Source organism: Manis javanica, chromosome 12 (assembly GCF_040802235.1).
Source record: "Manis javanica isolate MJ-LG chromosome 12, MJ_LKY, whole genome shotgun sequence".
In the NCBI taxonomy this organism is placed as follows: domain Eukaryota; kingdom Metazoa; phylum Chordata; class Mammalia; order Pholidota; family Manidae; genus Manis; species Manis javanica.
This window is the reverse complement of record NC_133167.1, coordinates 87,742,553-87,768,233: the sequence shown is the minus strand read 5'-3', so window position 1 is coordinate 87,768,233 and position 25,681 is coordinate 87,742,553. Positions and strand designations below refer to the sequence as shown.

Sequence of the window (25,681 nt, the reverse complement as noted above, 5' to 3'; positions counted from 1 at the left end):
TCTTTGGATGGAGGTTTAGCATACATATGCAAAGGACATTGCATAAGAAGTCTGAAGCTAGCAGAGCCTGATTATAGAGCCCAGCAAAATGAGCCTTATTGTCTATCCCAGGTGCATCTGCTAAATTCAATTCCTAGCTTTTCAGCATTTACATGAGTAGCTTTTATACTTAGGGCCTAGAGGTTAGGGTGGAAATCTTTTAGGGCAAGGGACACTGAAATAGGCAGCTGGGTGTTAAGGGGTTTGGGGGGTAAGGTGAAGAGGTTTTGAAGCTAAGGGAATTTGCTGAGGAGCTGGACCCAGCAGTTAAGGAGGGGAATTTATGTTGGAGTTCGGTTGTGTTATGTGGACTTTAGTTTTTGTTCTAAGTTTAATTTCTGTCCTCTCATCTTAGCAAGGAGTCCCTAAGGCTAGTTGTTACACTCTTTGTATCCACTTTCCAATGCAGTCTTTCCATAAGTAGTAGTAAGACCAGTGTTTAGGATGAGAGCTCTCTATTATTTTTTTTCATATATTAAAGTTTTTCTAATGCACAAGATCCTTGTGTGGCGATTGATAGTATCTATTCATCTCCATAACAACTTGAAGCAATAAGCCTTTTTTTTACAGTTTAACCAAGAAAGCAAAAAGCATCCCATGTATTCAAAATATGCAGCCCTCACAAGGCCCAGGAAGGTCACTCCCAGAATTATTAGCAGAGAAAGCAAAGACTTCGTTGTTACAGGACTGGTGGTACGAATGTTACAGTGAAAACGGTGTCTCTGGTTCCTTAAGGGAATGTGAGACACCTTGAGTCCCAGACCTGGGACCAGGACCCTTTATGACAAATTCCTTTGAGAGCTGTCATAGCTGGACAGAGAGGTGCCGCTTAGGACTCTGTATCTCAGAACCCCAGCCTATTGGCTGGGCCTCTAAATACACGTCAGTGCCTGCACCTTCCTGTTCATGGGTCACTAAGCCAAGCTCTCGGGTCATGGAAGAAGAGACAAGAAAAACTTCGTGTGGTGTTTACATAGGGAAACATAGCAGGTTTTCTAAACCGACCCCAGTCCGGTGAGAATCATGTGCTCACCAGTCTATGAGGGCAGTTTGAACAACAGGCTTAGAGGAGCTTTGCCTGCATTCTACACTGTGGATTTCCTCCTTAGGACAAATGACCCCAAAGACCGAGACAAAGGAAAAACACTGACCATCTCTGGGAGGAAAGAGATCAGTAGAAGACAGGAGCACTCTTAACAAGTCCTTACCACGGTTGCTGTACCCCAGAAACTAGTTCTCACAAAGACGTCCTCCTGCTAATCTAAGTTTAGAAAAAGCAAAAAGGACTGTCTTGCTTCCAGCAGACCCTGCTGGCAGAGGCCCAGGAGGCTGGCATGGTAAGAAGTCTTCCCTTGTGCTGGCTCCTGGCAGGGGGACCCAGGATGGCTCGGCTGCAGCGGCCCTGGAGGGGAGTATCCTGGCTGGCGCGCCCAACCTGGAGGGGAGGGAATCTTGGCCATTCTTCCCTTCTGGATTCTTTGACATAAGACAGGCTGACAGGTGAGAAAAAAATTAATGTTGAATGTACAAACCCCCAAAATAGGGAAGCACCAGCAGGCACACAGTGGAGCCTCCTATGCCATCCTGAGCTAAGGGCTTGGGGACAGGGTCTGGACTTCCAAGGAGAGGAAGCCAACCCCCAGGAAGGCAGGAGAGCACATGCTCGGTGCACACGTGTGTGCCAGGACTTGGAGGTAAGTCTTTCTAATATAAAAACTTTTCTCTGGTATTAGCTCTGTCCCAGTACAAGCCCCTAACTAAATGTTTTTAGAGAGTTAAGGGAGAGGTTTATTTAAGAAACAAAACAAAACAAAGAAAACCTCTTCCTGAGTTTGTTGGGCCTGGTTTGCCTTCTGCTGAAAATAATCCTGTGCCAAAGTGGCATGTTTGGGGGTCACATGTTCGCCCCCTCACTCCAGAAGGAGAAAGCGTGTATATTTTCAGGCAGTTTTTAAAGTGCTACGGAGTAGACTGTGCTCTTGTTCTAGCAATTACTTCATTACAAGCACAGCATCCCAAAGGATGCCAAGTCTACCTGTTTCATCCTTTATCCATCCTGCCTGAAGTTACACTTAATAATTAGTGATATGCTCTCCACATCACTAATCATCAGGGAAATGCAAATTAAAACCACAATGAGATATCACCTCACACCAATTAGGATGGCCAGCATCGAAAAGACTAAGAACAACAAATGCTGGCAAGGGTGCGGAGAAAGGGGAACCCTCCTACACTGCTTGTGGGAATGTAAGCTAGTTCAACTATTGTGGAAAGCAGTATGGAGGTTCCTCAAAAAACTAAAAATAGAAATACCATTTGACCCTGGAATCCCACTCCTTGGAATATACCAAAGAATACAACTTCTCAGATTCAAAAAGACATATGCACCCCTATTTTTATTGCAGCACTTTTTACAATAGCCAAGATATGGAAACAACCTAAGTGTCCATCTGTAGATGAATGGATAAAGAAGTGGTACATATACACAATGGAATACTATTTGGCCGTAAGAAAGAAACAAATCCTACCATTTGCAACAACATGGATGGAGCTGGTGGACATTATGCTTAGTGAAATAAGCCAAGCTGAGAAAGACAAGTGCCAAATGATTTCCTTCATTTGTGGAGAATAACAATGAAGCAAAACTGAAGGAACAAAATGTCAGCAGACTCACAGACTCTAAGAATGAACTAGTGGTTACAAAAGGGGAGGGAGAGAGAAGGGAACTGAGGGATGTTATGTTTAGTACACATGTTGTGGGGGATCACGGGGAGAACAGTGTAGTACAGAAAAGGCACATAGTGGATCTCTGGCATCTTGCTGCACTGATGGACAGTGACTGCATTGGGGTATGGGTGGGGACTTGGCAATATGGGTAAATGTAGTAACCTAACCACATTGTTTTTTCATGTGAAACCTCCATAAGAGTGAATATCAATCATACCTTAATAAAAAATTTTTAAAAAGTAATTAGTAATATGCTGACAGTACTTTCTGTTACATACTGAATGCCTATTACATGCCCTAGGAAAGCCTAGTCAAATCATGTTTATGTACTTGACTGTACAGAGAGCCTTGTAGCACCACAGGATTCTCTTTCTGTGTGGGACAATATGGAGGATAAGGTAGATGAGGTATCTTTCCTAAGTTTACAACGAATTAGTAAGCCAGCCTGGGTTTAAATCTAGCTCTAACACCAAAGGCCACATTTGTTCACATGTGTCAGGCTGCCTCTTGATAAAACATATCGGGGGGGAGGTATTTTGTGTTTCCAGTATTTCTTGTGAATCTGTTTCTGACAGTGTCTAGCATGCTCTCTAAGGAGGATAAGGAAATTAAGCCGGCTTTATTGTGTGTGTTCCTAATCAGATGACTGTCAGATCAAATCAGGACATGGCTTCTATTGCTGGTCACCGTGCACCGTGTGGTTTATTGTCAGTCTTTACTAAATAGCACATCCCAGCAAGCTCAACTAAGTCTGTGTATTAGGAAAAATAACAAAGGAATTAAAGGATTTCATATGAGCATCAAAACTTCATCCTCATATCAGCATCTAAGGTGATTTCCAGAAGGAGGTTTTCTTGTGCAAAGAAGGCCATCTCATTAAGAAATGGAAGACAAATCCTGTTCTTTTATTTTTTTTATGAATCTTCCTCATAAAATACTGAATTTTTTTTAAAGATAGAAGTTCTTCCCAGCATAAGACCTTTTTTGGCTAGAGCTACCCATTTTAGTAAAAATGAATAATTATTTTGCTTTTAGATTAACGAAATTCTTGTGCTTTCTTGATTTCTGTAACTTCAAATTCATGGTATATGAAGGAAATAATGGATTGGGAGAAACAACGTAAACAGTATGGTGTTATTGGTATTATTAAGCACTGGACACTGAAACACTGGGATCTATATATTCAAGTTATGTATTACGTATTTTTGGAGACTATATAGCTACCTTCTTTAACTATAGACCATAAAGGGGTAAAAAATCTGAATATGCAAGTCATAAAAAGTTAAATGAAAATAGTTGATAAATGTTTTAATACTCCAGTTTGCTAGAAACCAAGAAGTATATGTAGCGAACAATATTCATTTTACCCATCAATTAGCAAATGTCACCAAGTATCATGTTTAATGTTGGTGAGGATGAGTAAAATTGGGAAATTCCTATAATGCTGGTAGTCATATCAATTTGCATAGTCCTTTTGAAAATAAATTCAGCTGTATATCATGTGTACTTAATACATATTTATTGCAATGATAGAGGTCCCAGAGATTCATCATGATTTCATTATCTTTTTATTTATTTAGGTTCTCATATCTTTTGCCTTCATGCAACCTACATCTAGAGGAAGGTGCATTGGCATACCCAAATAATGGTAGCATAGTAGTATAAAATATTATGGAAGGAGAAAAAAGAGTAACCTGTCATTTTTATTGTTCCAGTAGGGCTTCATGTATGATGTGTCAACTAAGCCAAACTTGAAGGTTGAGTACAGGCTATCAGCAACAGAGAGGAAAATTAGTACTATAGGCAAACAGAAAAGCATGCACATAGGTCCCAGGTAAAGAGTGTTTGATCCTGGAAAGAACTGAGACAGTCCCTCTAATCTCCTGGTATTGAAGTTGATTCAGCATGAAGCTAGAGACGTAAGCATGAACCAGATCCTAAAGGGGATCGTATCTAAAGGATTGAGGGGTTTTGTGATAGAATGACATGGGATTAATCAGCACTGCTCCTTTGCAGAGGTAACTAACATGAGACATCCTGTTCTCTTATTTGCTTAATTTCCAAAAGCTCTTGAAGTATTTAAAATCTGTCAAACTCGAGTTTCTGTTTCTACCATTTGTGGATTTTGTTAGGACTGGGAGCAAGTCGTGCCTCCTACTTACAGTCTTCCACCAAAATGATAAAAATAAAACCAGAAAGAAGGAAAACATGATATGTTTGGGCTGGCATTTTGGAATGCTCATTCTGCTTGCAGTGTATGGGATGGCCTGAAGGAGGGCAAGCAAGAATGATGATGAGAACGAGACCAATGGAGTGGTTTCAGGGAGTAATGTTGGTGACCAGGACCCGGGAATAGGAATAGGCATGAAGAGCAGTTACGAAACTTGAAAGATATTTAGAAAACAAAACCAGGGGAGCTTAGTGATGAATTGGATGCGAGGCTAAGCAGGGAAAAGTAGGTGGTGGTCAAGATCTAGCTTGGGGAACTCAGTGTATGTAAAGCCATTCTTTGATTGAGAGAACTTAGGCCAAAGAATAGGTATGAGGGGCTATGAAATATATGTGACTATCTAGAGATGTCATTCAAATGTATAGATTTGAATCTTCAGAGAGAACTGAACTGAATATATAAATTTGGTCCAATCAGGATTCTATGATAAGTGGAGAATTATAATGTCAATGTAAAACTGAAGTTTGGAAATAACTAAATGGTAAATAGTAAGGAAATAGCAAGATCAAAGCTGACGTATCTACTCAGTCATTAAGAATCAGTTTAATTAAAAATTAATAATGCCATGACAAAATGAAGTAACATCTTACAAATGTATATATCCTATGCACAGGAAAGCCAGAATATTAAATATAAATTTGAGAAAGAAAAATATGAAAATGAAATTACAGAATTATTAATAGTATTAGTCTTTGCGAATTTGCTGTGACAGTGGATGGCAATGTTTTTTAACATGTTTATTATTTTTACCTCTCTGTAATTTAGCATTTTTAACCCATAGTTTTCAATAGAATATGCATCATAAAATGTTAATGAGTACTGTTTTTATCCTATTTGATTTTACTAGAATGCAAGTTACAAAGTCATTATAAAAGAGATTTTTACAAGATTGTTTTCAAGGTAAAATTTCTCAGTAGATAACTCAAAATTTAATTGTTAATTTAAGCCTTTGTGTCCCACCCAAGCAAAAGCAGGAGAGTATAATGGGGAAATATTGTTTCAGATCTCAACACAGAGATTTCAACCCAAGTTTGCCCCTTAGAACACAAACAAGTTGTTTAGTCTCTGAGGGCTTGGACAGGTTCTAAGATAAGAGATGCGGCCAGGATTCTAAGATGAACTCCCACTCTGTTTTGTGTGAGGCCATATCACATACAAAAAATTGTATCAAATCATGTTCTGGTCAGATGGGGCTCATTTTTTAAATTTTGAGATGTGCAAGTTGATGGTCACAATATGCATTTTTAAAATATGACCTGATAGTTCATGGAAGTGCATTTATTTCAAAGGGAATTACTTGCTCCTTATGATTTTGTTTCTCCCCTTCTGTTTCTCCTTTTTCTCATAAAAGATTGAAAGTCCCTGCCGTATTTAGGGTATAGGACATAAAACACAAGGCTCTTCCTGAAAGGTAATTTTCCAAGAATGAAAAATATGAGAATGGTGTTTGATTGTTTGGTTTTCTGTCATTCAGTGTTGCATTAAAACAACCATTTTTCTGTAACTATGAATGGCCTCACTGTTGCAAACTGTCAGTTACAAATGAAAAGTGATAACACATTGAAAGCAAAAACCTTTCCCAAATCCCACTAGGTTTTGAAAACTAGTCAGTGGTACACATTCATACACAAATGTGTGTATTACTTACAGGGAAAAAATTAAGAAACGATTTGAAACTTCTTCATTTAAAAATGAGTAATTTTTATAAATCTTATAATATCATTCTTTCCATTTTTCCTGGGGACATATTTGTTTTTTTGTTTTACCCTGATTCATAAATTTTAATATACTAGAAGTTAGATACCATGAAGTAAAATAAAGAAGTTGCCATAGCTTGCAGAGTCTTTTATATTCCTTCCCTGGAGTAGAGAATTGTTTTGTTTTTTTTTTCTGATTCTAAGTGTTCATTTTAGAACATACTTAAATAGAGAAAAAGCAAACCAATTAATAAAAATTTAAGTCATCAGTAATCTTAGCACACATATGGAAACAATTGGGCTAAAGTTGGCTTCATCAGAGTCCCTTAGAGAAACTGTTATTATCAGAACAGGTGTCTCCTGCTAAATCTGATCGTACATTGCTTGTTTCCATTAAGGGGACCCGCCATCAGCACACATGTACAATCCCTGACTTAGCCCCAATTTCAGAACTCAGTTTTGCAGATGACTCAAGATCTTAAACGGTGGTTGGTTTAAAAACCAACCCAAAATTAAAAACTTTCCCTGAGGCCTTGGGAGGTAATGTTACTTGCGTTAGCATGACCAAAAGAGTAATAGTTGCTATTAGAACATAGAATTACTTTAAACAGGCCGGAGAGCCCAGGCTGTCAACCAGAATGGCTATCATTGTATCGTTTGGGGGTTACTCTGTGTCTAAATCTCAGAAAGCTCTTACTGAATCCCATAGAAGTGAGATGTTAGAGCCAAATAGGGCCAATGGCTTAGTGCACATGTCAAAGTAAACTTAAAAACATGAGTTCTAATGAAGATGATACTTAGCTCTACCTAACTTCCCAATGTCCATTCCCTGCAGTCACGGACCTACAGGGGCATGCCAGGACTCCCCCTGTTCAGCCCGTACACTCAAACTGGGCTGCCCTGTGTCTTCCCTGTGATTCCTGCCACAAATTCTCCCCAGGACAGTTAGTGTCTCCTTCCTCGGGACTCCTGCCTTGTACCTACTTCTAACATTGCTTGTCATCAGTCTGCAGTAGCCCGTCTCCCATCTGGGTTTGTGAACTCTCGGAGGAAATGAACCATGTCTCAGCTGTCTTTGGATCCGCAACACCTAGGATATTACTAGGCATGCACACCAATGTCAATTTAAAAAATGAACATATTAAGATAAGTTGTGATCATTGGGAAATAATGAATGTACTTTTACAAGCCACTGAAACCTGAAGTTTCTTGTTTGAGGAACTAAGAATGGCTCTCCACATTTCTTTAAATGTGTTACAAGCGTCATTTGGCATCTCCCACTCTGCAGAATTTAAGATCTGCTCAATAGAATCATTTCTTAGGCTGACAATATATAAGATTGACACAGGTGAGGTGAGCTATGCAAATGCAGAGCTATAAAACATTTCCATTTTTATTAGAGGTTGGGAAGAAGGCAGAATGGTTTCTGAGTTTTAAAGAAAAAAAAAACTTTTATTGGGGCCTAGGGAAAGAGTGTGTTTCATAAATTGCATTAAATATTTGGTATGTAAAATTCCGGCTGTTGTTCTGCATTAAATGGGTACAATGCATCCCCTATCTAATTAAGTAACCATATGGAGACAAATCACATTTCCATAAACAAAATGAGAGAACCCAGCTCTATTTGTGTTGTCTTGGATTATGTAACTTGGTTTCCCTGGTTTGGTTTTCCGCTCCGACTTGAGTATTGCCATGGGCCAATATGCTGGCAGACATCGAGTGGAATTTAAAGAGCTATTTCCAAGTGTGCCTTGCTTCATTTAAATATTGCTCCAAGAGGGGCTCTGGAACACTATGAAATCCCCTATGTTTAATAAGTTTAATAACTGCTTGCCTACTAAAGCCAACAGCTTCGGTATCTGGCCAGCAGGAAGTCCACTGTGTGTTATCACACGGCTTTGGAGAACCACCATGGGCCTGGTGTATGGTGTAACCATTGACTACATGTTTACTGAGTAAATAAAGGCTTCACAGCATATTTTTAGAGTTTCTGACCTAACAGGCTTTTATTATCATACATGTAAGTAGCAAATAGTAAAGACATGTTATAAACAACAGTTCATATCATAATGGCTCTGGGATGAAAATAATAATCACAAAATTGAAATATAAATGTTAGGCTAAGCTTGGGAATGGAACTCAATGGAGCTCATAATTATATTTCTCTGTCCTTTGCTGTCTTTATCCAGGCAATGATCCTGATGGTGGCGGTAGTGATGGCACATTATATTTATATAACATTCAGCCGTTTAGCATATATAGAAGCTCTAAGTTAACTCAACAAGGTCATGGAGGTAGCCCGGACTTTGTCAGGTTGTCTGATTCTAAAGTTCTTTTGTTTTATCAGATTTAGTCTTTGCTTTTTGGCAGGATTATTGGTTGGACTTTGGAACAAATACAAAGTCCAGTGCAAAGAAAGAGTACTTTGGAGAGAGAAAAAAAGAAATGTATTTCAGAGTACGCTTAGAATAAAAGCATGGAAGTAACTTGGAATTTCTCAAAACCTGTTGAAACTCAGCTTCGCATATTCTCTAGCCCCATGGAATGCCAGCATACTTCCCCTGATGGTCTGGGGATTTCTGGATCCCAATTTGGAATGACTGGCCTCCACTGTGCCCAATCCCACGAGAGATTTGACAGATCAAATGGTCAAATATTGGCAGTTTTATATGGTTAAACAGAATGCAATGACCATGCCCTGTTCCCAGTCCCTTTTTCTTGCCGAGGTGTACTGTCTCCCATTACTTACACTCCTGGGATTTTAAGTGGAGCTTTAGTAGTGAAATATTTCTGCTTAAAAAGAGAGAAAACTATTTCCCAATGAAACATTGAAAAATCCTTCCAATTATTTTATTCTCAAACAACAGTTACTCTTGACTTGCTTGTTTCTGACTTCAGAGAAAATGCCCAGGCAGTTGAATTTCATTAGTTGAGTAGTTGTGGAGCTGTTCTCTCAAAAATATTTTATTTTCTGAAGATATTCTCTAGGGTGTGTCCGTAACACCCCCTTCCTGACCCAGAGTCATAGTCCAACTGACAGCACAACTGATGTTGAGGTTATTATACTTAATGTGAGCAGTGAGGTGCCACACAGATGAGGTATCATTTTATATCATCATCTTTTGGATTTATGAACTGCATGGTATTGCCAAAAGATGGGCACTCACTAAATTCCCATAGCTGACTTCTAAGGGTGCATTCATTTAAACTGCAATGGAATTGGTGGGTTTGGAGTCAGACAGCTGCATCCAAGTTCTGAATTCCCACTTACTAGCCCTGTGCCCTTAGACAACACATACCTGAAGCCTTTTCTCAAATTTACGTAAAGTGGGATACTTACAGTGCCCACCCCAAAGAATTAATGGAATGCTTAAATGACTTCATCCATGTAGAAGGCTTATTAACATAACCTGTATTCACTCAATAAATGGCAGCTCTTATTTTTACTTTCTGCTAACATAATTCCCGTGGTTTTTAGCCCACCAAAATTCTTTAACACTGAGAGCATTGGGATTTAGTAAAGTGAAGCTCAGAGCTCTGGCTTTAAGAAGGAAGATCTAGTTGTATCAATGAGGAATATTTACTGCACAAAACAACAGAATATCTGACTATAAGGGGCTTGAATAAGTAGGGATTTTAAAAAAAAGCAGTACGAATCATCTGGAGGTGGATGGTTCCTGGTGGCATTCAGCCTCTGTGCTATCAGAGCTGGTACCTTTGTGCTTGTCTTGGACTTTCCCTTTTCTTCTCCAAGTAAGGTGGGACAAAAGGAAGAAAGGACAATACCCACCATGTCTATTCTTTCTATTTTATGTAAAATAAAGCTTTCTCAGAAACTTCTGTTTCTGACTCATTTGCTAGCTGGATGCCACGTGACCACTCCCACCTGCATAGTGAACTGCATCCGTTTTTTCCAGCCTTTGCTGTAGAAGTGGTGCAGGAGAAGGCAGTTGGCTGGGTCAGACAGTTGCCAACATTTATTACACCAGATTAAAGCTTCCTTCTGAATTATAGAGCAGGGGTAAATGTATTGAGATTCCGTGTGAATTTACCTTGAAGCCCAAATGTGTTCATGTGGTCTCCCAGAAACCACTTATTAATGTGACACCCCTTGTCCACCACCACCAAAGAGCAGGACCTCTCAGCAACTTCTGAGCCCTAGAAGTTCTCATTCTAGTGCTTTTCTTTCTTTCCTAACAATTCAGTTCTAAGCATCTGTGGGGCTGGAGGGAGGAGGTGATGCCCAGCCCTGTGGGGTAAGGAAAGGGTCTCTCAGGAGGGGGTCTCCTGGCCAGATCCAGCCTTCTGTGCAAGGATCACATCTGAAGGACAGGGTGTTGTGGCCCCAGGAATTGGAGCCTGACCCAGTGAGGAACTTGGGGAGGTGGGGAGACAGGCACGGGGTCAGGTAATCACCACTCCCACTCCCACCCTCCACTATATGAAGCCACAAAGCTAAAAAAGGAAACTGTACCCTGCTTTCCCTTATTCCACTGCCCTGTTGAGAGGATGGGAATGAATGGGTAATACACATACAAGTGTACACTTCACATCTCACACTTACCCACTGTCACCCTAATAAATCCATTTTTTTTTTCTTTCGTGTTTTCATGGACCCTGACCCTCTCCCTATACACACATGATTTTGACATGGCTTCAATAATAGTTAAGGTACAACATCACATTCTGCTTTGTATTTTCTCCTCTAAACATTAGGATTGATTCGGTCTTAACAGAGGTCCTTGAGATAGCCAGGACATTTACCTGCGGACGTTCCCATTCCACCCTCCTGCTCTGTGTTTCCAGATGAAGGCTGAACTTGTTGTTTTAACTAGAGGTCATTTATTAAAATAGCAGGAGGGTAATCTAATTGCTTTCAGATCTCTCCGCGTCATGTGAATTGGGTGGTTAAAACTTGATTTATGTCAAGTGCTTTGTCATTTTATTTATGCCAGCTAAATGGGTCTCACTATTTGCTTACGGATTGTTGTTTATGCCCCGCCCCCCACCCCTTTTCAGTAGCTATTTCACTGTTACTAGTGAAGCAAAAGTGCATCCTTCAAAAGGGAAACTTGTGGCTGCTCACTCAGGTTACCTCACAGCGTGCCGTCCCCTGTATATTCTTTATCAGGTAACCCTCTTCTGCAACGATGAGTCACTCTGGGCCGACCTCAGCCCCCTCATGAGAGTGCGAGCTGTTTGATGCCCGTATGAAATGTTTTAATACCTTTGTCATTTCCTCTAATGCATGGATTTATAAAAGCCTGAGGGGACCTGGTATTTATTGAAGATGGAAATTGGTATGAGCAGTCAGTAACAAAATGAATTAATATATGATTTATTTTATCAAGTCGATTGTAAATATAATTTACAACATTCAAAAAAAACCTCTCAGATTCTATCCTGAAACCTTTCTTATTCCAAGTGATATACACATGCTTTATTTTCTGAGTGACTTTACTGTACTTTTATGACATTAACTGCTCTCTTACTAGGTAGAGTATTTGCTTCTTGGTGATTATTTCGTACTTCTACTGAGTTGTGTATCAGTTAGCTTTTCTATTATTTCTATTACTTAATATTTATGGTATCTTAAACTCTTATTATATGAAGCTCCCCATCCGAGCTGATGTAGTTAATGGAAAAATAAAACAGTTTGAGTCAAGCTATTGTTATGTCCAGTTCATTGTTGTAACACAAATGGTGCTATGTGTTTCCACTGGCAAGGAGTTTTTTTCACAACTCGGGGTCTTTTATTTTCTTCCTTACACAAAAATATAATGACAGGCAGTCATACCTCTCACATTCAAGCCAGGCCCTATTTACATTTGAGGATGCCCCCTAAAAGTTCTTAAAACAGGACATTATCCCTAATGTTGCAGATTATGTTTACCTTTGACAGTGCTCACTGATTAAGGTTATTGACTTGTGTGTGCATAGTAAGAGGCTCTGTTTGTTCAGAATTACGCTGGTGGCATACAGAGAGCCCACTTAGGTGACAGGATGCCCCCTGGGCCTAGGCACTCTCCTGATGAGCGGGTCTGTTTGTCCAGGGGTGTCACTAGGACGATTTCCCCAGCTTAGTCCTAAAGACTGGTTTGCTTTGAATGGGATAACCTTTCCCAGGGCATAGTTTACCTTGATGTTGAAGTCCCTGCTTGCTTTGTTCTTTCTCTGGAATGGCCACCGGAAGCCACAAGGTACCATTCCTCTTGCTCACCTCCACATGGCTCTGCAGTCACATCTTGCTTCTCTTGACTTTGTGGCCGCTTCCTAGGTCTTAAGTCCTCATGAAATGTAGTTGAAGAAGCAAAGAAGCAAAGTCTTGACTTCTGCTTTTCCCTTTTTATTGCTTCTCTCCACTTACCAGCTCTCTACATTTCAAGGGAGTCATATCTGTTTCTTCCCTTTGAGGAAATAAAATGATAGTTCCTAAATTAAAAGCTCATGGCTATTTTTTTGTGATTCGTTTTAATTTCTTAACCTTGAAAGAGAGATTCAAGTCTATGGGGGAGGCATCTGGGGGCAGAGAATGATGACCATGGGCAAGCAGAACAAATGGGCCTTCCTTTTAAAAGGTTTAGTAGTAAGTTGGTGAGGTTTTTTTGGAGGAAATCCTGTCCAAGAAAGAATACCAGACAATCTCTAAAAGTTTAATAGGGAAAGAAAGTGGACAGTTTGGAATATTTGTGCATGTCTCAAAGACTGAGCGCCCTCTGCCAACATCACCATTATTCATTCTCGTTTATGGGAGAACTAAATCTATTCTCACTATTGTTTCAAAGTTTTAAGGCAGCTTGGGGGCCTGATTGAATGCTTTGAGGTAACCACTCTTAAGATTCAGCCCCTCACCCTGCAGATACTTATCTTGACTCTTTCAGCAAAGACACGCAGAGTCCGCACCGCAGGGGGTCTCCTACTCATCATCTTAACTTGTCCAGTTAAGTGTGTGCCCACCATAGGTGGACACAGGATGCTAGTTAAGCCGCCAGAAGATAATTCATCTGCACAGACCTTCCAAGCGTGTTGCGTTAACGTGAGGCAGTGTTCTTCAGCACAGGTGCTTAGAGCTGGCGTGGCCTGTGCTTTGCGTCCTGATGCACATGCTGTTGGCGTGGGCTGTGTTTTAACACCCTCTTCCATTTCCTAGGAAGTGACAATGGTGAAGCCCTCCCTGAATCCATCCCATCAGCTCCTGGGACCCTACCTCATTTCATAGAGGAGCCAGAGGACGCCTATATCATCAAGAGCAACCCCATCGCACTGAGGTGCAAAGCAAGGCCAGCCATGCAGATATTCTTCAAGTGCAATGGCGAGTGGGTCCATCAGAATGAACACGTCTCCGAGGAGACTTTGGACGAGAGTTCAGGTAAGAAGGGGAGGCTGTCCCAAGAATCTGGTCGCCCCTCAGATGCTCGCACCATGAACGAGCCAAACAGAGCTGTGTGAACCACCCGCTGTGGCTTATTGGAATGAGACCATATTAACATCATCCCAGGAATATCAGATGCAATCAGATATTGAAATGACTCCACAGATCCTTTGCCAGTCTGTACAGTACAGGAGTATTTTTTTTTTCCTGCTATATAACTTTCACACCTAATTTTGTCTGGAAGTTAATACTCTCCCTGGGAATAAAACCAGGCAGTCGACTGCTTTCATTTTCTGAATTCTCAATATTTTTGAAGGGAAATAGATTTTAACTTACTTTAAGCAGCATAATTTCAACATCTTTAGTCTTTCCTCCTAGATAATAATATTTTGTACTTCATTCTCCATAGTCGGTGGTTTCTGAGTTTTCTTTGATGACTAAATGCAAATTGGATCTCCAGTATGAAAGAATTTTTGTCAGGACCATTTTTATTTTATTAGATTGGCTAATTTGGCTGATGAGTGAGGGAAGTGGTCGTAGTGATCCTGCTAGTTAGTGTTTATTGAGCACTTACTGTATACCAGACCTTACCTGAGCACCTCACAGACACTATCTTACTGACTTTACAACAGCTCTCTGGAATAAGTAATACTGTCATTGCCTTGTTGCAGGGAGGGAAACTGAGACTCAGAGATGATAAGTAAACAGTGGGCTTGTGCTGGATCTCAAAGCAAGATCATTTGACTCAAAACTTTCAAAATTTACAGCTTTCTTAAATTTAAGGATGTGTCAGAAGCTGTATATGTTTTTGAACTTTGGCCCCTCAGAGTACCTGAAAATTTAGCCTCAGCCGGACTCCTATCTGGCCTCACCCTAGATTTCTGATCCTGTTAGTCCTGACATACTCATTAGATAACCAGCTTTTGAATAAATCAGAAAGCCTGAGTATAATTGGCTTAATCAATTAATTAATCAGGTCAGCTTAATTATTAACTAAAAACCAGGTCATTCTATGCACGAGGCTAAGCCTTTCAGAGTATTCAAAGAATGGTACGATGCAAACACTGAACTCTAGGGCTGTATATCTAACTGAGAGGTAGAAGGCTAATGTACCCACAGGTGCAGGGCAAATGAAGTTACAGTCAATGTTTGAAGAGACACAGATGGTGCCATGGAGGATTAAAAGGTAAAACTAAAACCAAAAACAGGAGCGGTGGCAGCAACAGCATTTGAATGGGACATTGATGAATATGTAACTGAAATAGATGTAGTTAATGTTTCCATGGGGCAGAGGCTTCTCGGTGGTCTGAAGGTCAACAGCAGCAAATGGAAGAAAGGCTATTGTTTGGTCAGGAAAAAGTTGGTTTGGTTGAAATACAAAATTGATGTAGAAGAATAGCATATGACAGCTGGAGAACTTGGTTCAGTCAGTGGCCTGAAAGCCTTCAAATACCAGAGCAAAGAGTTCTGTATTTAACTTTATGGATAGTTTGCTGGTGGTGGGGACTGATTATGTTGATGTATGGAAATGCCATGGCTGGGCCTCTGCTTCAAAGGATGAATCCAGCACAAGTGTCTGGAATGGTAAGGAGAAACCAGAATGGGGAAGTTAGGAGGCTTGCATAATTCAGTTAAGAGAAGTGGTAGCCACAGAAGGAAGAACTAGATATCAGGTGTGAGAAGCACTTCCACACCCCAGACTTAATAGCTGAATGAATGATTGAGGAAGATGGGGAGGAATAAAAATGAATCTCTTAACAGAAGCAGAAGGGTGATATGATTAATGTAAGTAATTACATTAGCAAGGAGAAAAGACTGAGGTCACTAGACAAGCAGAATTTGAAATCCTTATGGGATGTAATGAAGAGAGGTAGATTAGGATCTTGGTCAAGTTCAGGGAGAGAAACGTATATTTGGTAATCATCAATAAGGAATGAGACTCTGTAGGTGGAGATTGTAGAGAGAGAATGGGTAATAATATGAAAAGGAAATGGGGCCAGAGATCTAGCCCCCGACAAGCCAGAAAGAGGAATAACAGCCAAGCGAGAAGTAAGCAAGCCGAATACACTGTGTTCCAAAGGGAAGGAGAACAGTTATTTCAGAAAGATTTCAGGTGACATTCTGTCTCTGCCTAGGAGTCAGTAAAGAAAGCAACAAAGGACTAAACATTTATATAAACAGTGCTAAACATTTCACAGTTCTGATTGAATCTAAGCTTGCAAAGTAACTTCAAAAGTTGGAGAAACACCTAAAACTTCATCTCAATTCCCCATTCTCTCCAGTTTGGAACTAGTATGAGGGATTAACAACAAAAGTGCCTGTTTTAGAGATGTTCTTCAGACCCAAAACCCACTTAGCATTCTGGAATCTGAGTGTGAGAACTGGAAGGGATCTCAGTGATAACCCTGACAGCCTACTTTTACACATTCAACATTTTAAGTTCCAAAAGATCCACCTAGCTCATGGCACAGATCTCCTGATTCCCACTTGAGATAGATTTCTATAAACCGCTTCTACATACAGATTCCTCTGCTGTCCTTCCCAGTCAAAATATTGACAGATATCCTGGCTGACATAAAGATGGGTTTCAGCAGTTGGCTCATCATGTTTCATCACGAATCTGTTTAGTGTTTCCATTTCCCAAGTGTAAATTCTGTAGTTATTCCATTGGGATTTCTTTATTCCTGTTTCTGCCATCTCTGTGAGGTCCAAATCCCATATTCTTCATGGTGTTGTTGGCACTGCTGGGCAAAAGTGTATAACAACCAAAGATACAGAGGCATTTCCAGAATTCCAGGTATGGTTTTCTTCTTCAAAGAAGGATTTGGTTAATCAAGGTAAAAGAAGAGGACAGACTGACTCCGGATGTCAGGAAAGTTCCTCAAATTAGACCAACTGGAAAGGACTCCGACGTCCATGCCTCAGTGGGGCTATATGTTTTATCTGCAGATGTCTCTGTCCTAGATTTTGTCCAGGAAGGTGCTCAAAATAGCAGAATCCCATTAGGTAAACTGCTCCAAATGAAGGATAGGAAGGCCATTGAAAAATGGTCAGCTATTTTTTATACCACTGCTAAAAAGCCTATATCCATTCTCTTTAAAAGGCCTCTTGTAAGTATTGCTAGCCAATTTAATGCTGCATCCCTTTAGTCATTTCATAGAATTCTTTTCTTTTTGTTGCTTTCCTCTTTCAATTCCCCCAGCATTGCTAGGCAACTCCACATCTTGCAGAGTGTTGATTACATTTTCTGCCTCTGACTAAAAGTCTCCCCTCTCCCCTTACTTTAAAAAAAAAAGGCCAAAGAAGTCACAAATTTCAAAGGAACTAGGAAGACAAAAATTCATAAATGACATAATCTGGAGAAATTATGCACCGTTTTTTTAAATGCCATTGAAAAAGAATTTAAATTTTAGCAGCTACCTTTTTGAAAAGAATTAACTAAGCACAGCCTTTTAAAACTAAGTCATTTTGATGGCATCAATGGGAAAGAAATGTCTCTCCTTTTTCAGTTTTCTTGTGTGTAGTTAATGAAAATTGCTCTCTACTGCACTGCAGCAATTCTGTTTCCTAAGCTCTGTATTAATCATGGAATAGTGGAAATTGGAGCAAGATGAATGGAGATAGTACACCCCAGCCCTATGCATAAGTGCAATTAAGGTTAGAAACAAAATGGCCTCAGGTATTGAAAAATAGATGCATTACTTCCCTTGGGTTTTCAATATTGGGCTTGAGCACAGGGCTTGACTACCTTTACAGATTTAATGGCTTTTGATGGGGACTGTAAAATAATTCCTGCCAGTCCAGTTGAAGTAAATGACGCCAAGAGGCCAAGAGCAGTGGGATCATATTCGACCAGAGATAGAGAATTGTCCGATGTTCTTGTAAGAAGTTGAAAGCAGCTGCTTATATCTTTCACCAACATCTTCTCTATTTCTGAAATCCTAGAGAATTTAGATACTCTTTTTACATACAGGTTTTCTTTCCTCACATTAGTAACAGAAATACATAGGACTTGGGAGTGTCTGGAGTAGACCCAGAATCTTCTGTATTTCCAAATTGGAAGCAATAAGTCCTTTCAGTTGTTAAAGGCTGCAAACTGCCTTTGGTCTTTCCAGTAATTTGGCTCTGTCATCTAACAGTTCAAATCAGAAGAAAAAGGATGGTGTGTTTTCATGCAATTTAGCTCAAAAAACCCAGAACTGGAGTTCTTTCCTGTACCAGGCACTGTTGATTTGACGTGAGTTACTGTGTTGCACAGACATGGCGATACCTCTTAGTGATGTACACTTCCTGTTCTCTGCACCAGCCGTGGGATTCTCTTTATTTGTCCTGCCTCATTTCATTTGGAAATACGGGGGCTCTTCCTCCTTGTGTTTGTCCTCCATTAACATTTGGAGCTGAGAGGTGATCCCAACCCAAGAATCATACCCCTGAGAAAGGACAGAGTGGTCAGAAACAGAAATTAAGAGCTTTAATATAACAAACAGGTAGATACACACACACACACACAGAAAACAACAAACCCAGTAAAATCCATCTTTAGCAATCAGGATAATACAGCCTGTGGGAAGCTAGAGTTATCAATAAACTGAAACACTTCTTAACTGTTCAATAAAAACAGGAGTTCCCTTAACAACGCTCCATGGCTCTTATCTTATCCTACCTTGGAGATATTGAACTCTAATGAGTGAAATAATGCGTATTCCAATGTGTTATGGGAAAAGTCTCCACTCTGGTAAACTAATATTTTTCTTCCTAAGGAATATCATTTCAGGGATTTCATTGTGTGTGATTTCCTGTTTAAATAACTAGAATCACTCTGGGGATAAAAGGTTAATGGATTGTGTTGAAAAAAGAGAAAGGAGTAGAAATAAAAATCTATTAAATCTTTAAAGTTTATATCTAAGAACTAAACTGTACTGGTGATGGGGATTTGAATAGAGTATCTCCCAGAAAACCATTAATTCGAAGTTACCACTCACAAATCACCAAGGCACATTTGGAAAGCATATATTTTAGACCACATATCACATAAATAATCAATCTCTCAAGTGTTCCATTGATAGTGTGTGGGTTTAAAACTCACTTTTGTAGAAACCTTTCCCCCCTGCCCCAGATTTCATTTTGTTCATCTGTGCTTCGTAGAACTGACATATTTTTAACAGGTTTTCAGAAGAATATTATGAATCCCTTCCATTCTTGTAACAGGGTATGAAGGCCCTGTCTCTTATGTCTAATTTAACTCTTCTTACAAAAAGTTGGGGACCATTTACTCTCTCATTCCATCCTTAGCAGAGATAGAAAGCAGCTCACTGTTTTATGTAAATGAATAAAAGCTCCTGATACCGATCAGAACTTTATTCTAAACCTGAAATTCTTCACCACAGTCTTTGGACTTTTGCAGGCCTTTCTGTTTATATAACATTCAGGTCTGTGTTTTTTATTTGAAGTGGGAATTATAAGGATCTGAAAAAAACCTGAAGATAGTAGTAGTAGTCAAGAGCACGGGTACCAGTGTTAGAGCGCCTTGTTTGAAAGCTGGCTCTCCATTTGTGAACTTAGGTAGCTGGACTACTTAGCGTTTTTTCTCCCTGGTCTCCTCATGTGTAAAATGAGGGTAATAATTATATCTACTACGTAGAAATGTTGTGAGGGTAAGAGAACCTCCATGACATGCTCAGTTCAGGGCCTGAGGCATAGCAAGTACCACCCAGTCAAGGTTAGCCTTCAAAATGATAAATATAAAATTGCTATACACACACTCACGTGCGCATATGTGTATGTGTGTGTGTGTGTGTATGTGTGTGTATTCAAGGGGCAAGTGGCTGGTGATGATGCTTCAAAAAATAAAAATAAAAATAGAAAATTACAAACTCTTACAATTCCAGAAAGATAAAAGCACTAATATTATTCACAGGTACATCATTGTCTTTCACAGAATAACATTTTACTTGCCTGTGAGTCACTCATTATGCTTATGTTTAGTCTTTATGTTGTTCTCAGAGCTCCTGGTAGCCCTGTGGGAGACGGAAGTCTTTGGCTCTGGGCCCTAACCTCAGGGCATACTCTCCACACAGGAGGAAGTTTTTTAGTGATGACAGGAATGAGAGAAGTCACTGATTGGGGCAACAGAATTGGAAAGTGACCATGTTTCCCCCAAAGTTGTGAGCATGATGTTGAGTGAGTCCTTCATGTGGTGCCATCTGAATAACCACCCTGGGTTCATGTCTGCCTCTGAGGTTCCCTCTCTGTTACCAGACAACACTATCACGTTAATTTGCTTTCCTCTTCCAGACACCTCTGTGCTTATTAATTCTAATCTCTGGTGTGGAAGAAACTGGAGAGCTTGGGTATGTTCTTAGTTTCTGTACTTAAGACTGAACTTGTGGTGTTTCTGAGGAATACGTGGAGTGGTTATTATCAGGGGAAACTGAAGAGTATTCATCAGGCACACTGCACATTCGAAGGATGACTTTTTTTTTTAATCAAAATACGTTTTAATCTTGTTGCTAGGATGAAGTGGCAAAAGACATTTAGCCCTAATTAAGCATCTACCAGTGAAATGAAATGTGGTTCTACCTTTTAATTATCTACATTTAATTTATTATTTTCAGGAGCTTGTTGGCCTGAAGACATCTAAGGCCTCCCAAGAAATGGAAACACACAGTTCTGTGAAAATGCTTCCCTGTATCTCAGAGTTGGGAAACTTCAAATATGTGTCATATTCACGTGTCCTCACCAGAACCTTGCCCTAGGTGCTAAGCTAAACACTGGGTGAGGACAGCACCCTCAAGCTCCAGGTAGAAAGGCACCCACCCCAGGAGCTTTGTCTGATGCTGTGGTGAGGATAGGTGCCTCTCTCTGTGACCTGGCAGCTGTGTGCGCTGCCTCCGTCAGAGCACTTGTCACGCCGTGTGTCAGGGTGGATCAAAATGTCTCCGCCTTTAGCCTTGAGGGCAGGAATCATGACCCTCAGTGCCTGGCACTGTGGCCGGAACATACGAGGCATTCAGTACTTTTTTTTTCCCCCAATAATGTATGCCACAGACCATCTGATATCTTTGATCTATTTCCTATAGTATGGGAACTGGGGCAAAATAATAACCATAGAATGAAAAATAACATGGTGTTAAGATGAAATAAGGTAATACATGTGATGCCATTAATAAACATAAAGGGCCATAGAAGTGATATGTAACAATACACTATTCAAAATACGGGTAAGCTCGTTGTTCAAGCATTTGTTTTCTAGGTCCTAACCCTGGACTAGTAGGAGACAAGTGAAATGTAGTCCCTCATGTAAGTGCAGGACTCGCTTCTTCCAGCCTAATGGGCTGTTTTCTGTCTCAGTAGACAGCAGAGTAAGGAGATTCTATCTCAGAACTAAATCCAGGCATCAGAGAGAGTGAGATACCCAGGCAGACAAGTCCTTTAAAGAAGTCTCTTAAATATGATATGGCTACTTTTCCTGGGGAGTTTGACTGTTTTTTTTTTCTCTCCCAGAGAATTGAGCAAGGCCATATCCTACTCATGAAACCTGTACTGGAATAGTTGTTTGGCCCTTTGTCTGTGGAAAGCTACATAAATCATTCTCTTAGTTCATCCCCAATCATGAACCATGACAGTGTGGAGATCGAGGCATGAAGTGGGCACAACGCTGGATAAAGTGGCCCAGGGAAAGGGCAGAGGACCTAGGTTTAAGTCCCTTCCTGCCTCTATGTGGTCTGGGACGTGGAAAGCATCTTACAACAGGAAGAGGGATTCTGACTTTCATTCTTGAATCTAGTTAGTCAGCAAACCATTGAGGGACATTAAGCTGTGAGGGTTGGTAAGCGCTGGAACCCTGTATCAGATTTCCTCCCTGAGTGCCTATCACCAGGCGTACTGACAAGAGCAACCATGGCAGGATGCCTCTGGTGGGTTTTGTGGAGTGTGGTAATGGGCAGTAGATGAAAGGTGTGGGGACAGCTGTTGGAAGGCACCAGGCTGCAGTTGGCATGGCGCTGAATGTTAAATACTCTGTCGGAATCTTTCTTTCTCTACAGAACAAGTTAGGATGAGAACTAGAGCCCTTTCATTAGATGTCAACCAGAAATAAATGATACTCATTCTTCTTCTCTCACCATTTCCTTCCTCCTGTCTTACACATTTCTGTTCTTTGCATATAAAAGCATACACCTTCAATTAGCTTGAAAATTCTCTAACTTTTAGTCTCCCAACAGAATTAGCCCTGCTAAGAGTAACTAGTGTTTTCTATCTGATAAATAAGGGGATTACAACAATAACTGCTGTCAGCATTTTTCTCATTTAAACAAATAAAGCTGACAAATGATGAAGTTCTGTGCCTCTCTGTTATGTTTAGTACATGCAGAGCAATTATTCATCTGCTGCCAACATTAGTCTGTGTACAAGTAAACCATCCAACAGCGTAGAAAGCTTATTAGCATATCAGTCCCATAGTCATATTTTTATAGTCTATAAGACTCTACTCCATAACAAAGGCTGATGGGTGTAATTTGCACAATAATTTAAAGGGTTGGACTTCCTCCTGCTTATTAGAGTTGCACAAGTTATCAGGTACATGCTACTTGTATTTATGAGATGCCGTCTTCTATTTGCCTGGCCGTTTTGCTCCCCTGTCCAACTTCCTGTGAACAAGTGAGTTGCCATCTCCTGAGATGCAGAGGTTCATGGCTATCCTTGCAACACTACTGGATGGCCTTCAGCAGAGGGGCATGGGTGGGCATCTCCTTAACTAAAGCATGCTTTCCTTGTGTGTCTCTCATGTGTGGTTTGGGGTGTGTGTGTGTGCATGCGCACATGCAGTAATGAGGACTGTTGCCTTTCATCCTTGGCTCTCTTTGCAAGGCGACTGTCCTGCCCAAAGAAAGAAAGCCTTCTGGTCCTTGGTCAGTGGACCAAGAAAGAACCACCATTAAGAACCACCAAGAAAATTCTCTATTAGAAGAAGAAGGCAAAGTAATAGTAATAATTTTTTAAAAAAACATAAAAATGTCAAGGTCATACTTTTATCCCATTTTGCAGATGTAGCCTGGCTGTGCTTTCTGTGAGTCTCTCCATTCCTCGCCACCTCATGCCGTTGCTGCGGGGCCTTCCTGGGCTCTCCTCTCAGGGCTGTGAGGCTGAGTTCAACTGTGTTTGTCGTGTTTGTTATCCGGAGCCTGAAAGCCAAGGTTTCGGCCTTCCCTTGGATTCCCAGCCAGTTCACCTGTCCCTTGCGTGCCCGCTGTCCCCTCTTTGTATTGAGCCACACTGCTGGCATGATTCTGCACACCACTACTCTGAGGGGTGGGGGCATTTAGAACCACCTGGAACCATGTCTCTGAGGTTGGTGTCTTGAAGTCTTTTTGGCTTCTAGAATCCCAGCAGTTAACTTTGGTGCTACATTCCTCAGGCTAGATTTTATACCCACAAAGTACAAAGTCAAGGTACTGCGAAAGCTGTTGTACTGGATGGAGCCACATAGGTTGGTAATACTTTACACTTGTTCTTTCCAGCCGATTCAGTTGTTGGAATTTAATTAGCTGTAATATATTATTGTCAAAGTAATTAAAACGGTGCCTTGATTAAAAAACAGAATTGTTTAATTAACACAAAAAGGGTTGGCTAGCCTTTGTGGTTGGGAAATACAGCAGCCTCAGTGGATTTGTTCTATCTCCCATCAGGCTTGAAGGTCCGGGAGGTATTTATCAACGTCACCAGGCAGCAGGTGGAGGACTTCCACGGGCCAGAGGACTATTGGTGCCAGTGTGTGGCATGGAGTCACCTGGGGACCTCCAAGAGCAGGAAGGCCTCCGTGCGCATAGCCTGTGAGTACACCCTGGATGACCTCCTTGCCCTGCAGACACCTGAACAAGTGTTCCACAGAGCTGCACACGAGCTTTGCACGTGCCAGGTGCTTCTGCAGTATAAGTATTAGGGGCCAGTAAGAAACCATCAGAACTGTCTCTACCTCTACTCGATTTCCTCTTTGAAAACTGCATTTTAAATGTTTGATAATTTCCTCTTGAGTACAATCAGCAAAATCAGTTTGGCTAAGAGATTCTGCCTAGATTGTCAGAGTGCAGGTGCCTCAACAATGCCAGGAAAAATAGCTCCTGAGAGGAAAGACACCCATACAAATGGATTCTCTGCTGTTCATTATGGATGGCAAAGTCCAAGGGGCAGTGATGGGGAAAGTCGAGCAATGGCTGTTTACTGTATTTTCCAGCAGGTCTCCAAAAAAATCAGACATTAAATAGCCTACTATTAAAACCTCTTCCCTCTGCATTTTAAGATGTGGAAATGGGTTTTAAAACTAAAACATTTGTTTGCCCAAGTAGGACCAAAAAAGAAAAAAATAGATATCCAGGAAAAAAAAGTAGGAAGAAAATTGCTTTTCAGGAGAGTCCAAGATTTCTCTAACATATTTCAGCCTCAGTGATTTTTACCAGCTCAAGCACATATAGAAATACACTAACTTCCTTTTTACTCCTTTAACGTATCTGCAGCCCACCCATGCCTATTCTCCCCTCCGAACCCCTGGGTCCCCATAAGACCTCGTTTATTATGTCTAAAAGCCACTCCAGAAAGAAATTGTGAAATGGAGGGCAGAGATGGATATTGTTGTTTTATTTAAATTCAGCCTTTTGAGAGTGCCATAAAGAATACAGGACGAGGGGGATTTGTTTGAGGACTCAAGGAATTCTTCATAGCAGATGTCAGTGGTTTAGGGGTTAAGAATAGGAGTGAGCTGCTATTTGCACAGACATTTATGTTTCTTGGGAAATGAAATCTTCATCTCAAAATATACATTTCACCTTCACGGTACTGGAGATTGGGAGATCCTTTCCTGCAATATGACTGAGCCCTGGGAGGCCAAGGAGAAGTCATCTTGTAAACTGTGCTCTTGATGTAAGAGTCACGGGGAACATTTTCCTATAAGTATTTAGTTAATTTCAGCCAACTACTTTATGACTAAAAAGGAGCAGGTCAGCTGAGGGAGGGAATCCTTCATTTTACTGTCCAGTAACATGTCCAGTGCTGGGCTTCATGCATGGCCTTGCCAGGCTGGCCTGGTATTTGACCCAAGTCAGGGTGAAGCAGATTATCCTCCAGGCTCTGTCCCAAGAAAGGAGAGACCCACATAGGGGATTTCTGCACAGGTTCCCTCAATTTCCTCCTTCTCAAGGTCCCTTTCCCCCTTCTTTCTCTTCTACTACTTATCCAAAGCCCACTTGACCTAGTCTGTGATTTACTATAAATAGCATCTCACTAATCCATCTGTTTCCAGTCTCTCTCACCTCCATGCTTGCTCTTTAATTCCTGATTGTCATGCTCCTGCTAGAAAACTCCAGGGGTTTTCTCCTTGCTTACAAAGTTTGGCCAAGAATGGTTGACACCCACCTTTATTAATTTCCCAAAACCCTTGTTGTCCTGCGTCCTGTAAGCAGTTGGCTGTTCTGCACATCCCATTTGCTTCTTTGGTGTGTGCCTTGGATCCTGCCGTTCCCAGACTCACACGTGTGCCCTGGTGGTTCAGAACCCGACTCTGGGGTCCTGTCAGGTTCCAGTTTCAGCGTCACTACTTGGTTTTGTAACGGTGAAACTTTATTC

The 25,681-nt window shown here is 40.8% G+C and overlaps 1 protein-coding gene across 10 annotated transcripts in view; it reads left to right on the top strand.

Moving 5' to 3' along the window:
- Nucleotides 1–25,681, top strand: part of UNC5D (unc-5 netrin receptor D) — a 585,797-nt gene that overhangs the window by 310,090 nt on the left and 250,026 nt on the right. For all 10 annotated transcript variants that reach the window (XM_073219006.1, XM_073219009.1, XM_073219010.1 and 7 more), the window contains exons 2-3: nt 13,844–14,062; nt 23,752–23,895. In XM_073219006.1, coding sequence (XP_073075107.1) covers nt 13,844–14,062; nt 23,752–23,895 — 363 coding nt within the window. The remainder of the gene's footprint in view (nt 1–13,843; nt 14,063–23,751; nt 23,896–25,681) is intronic.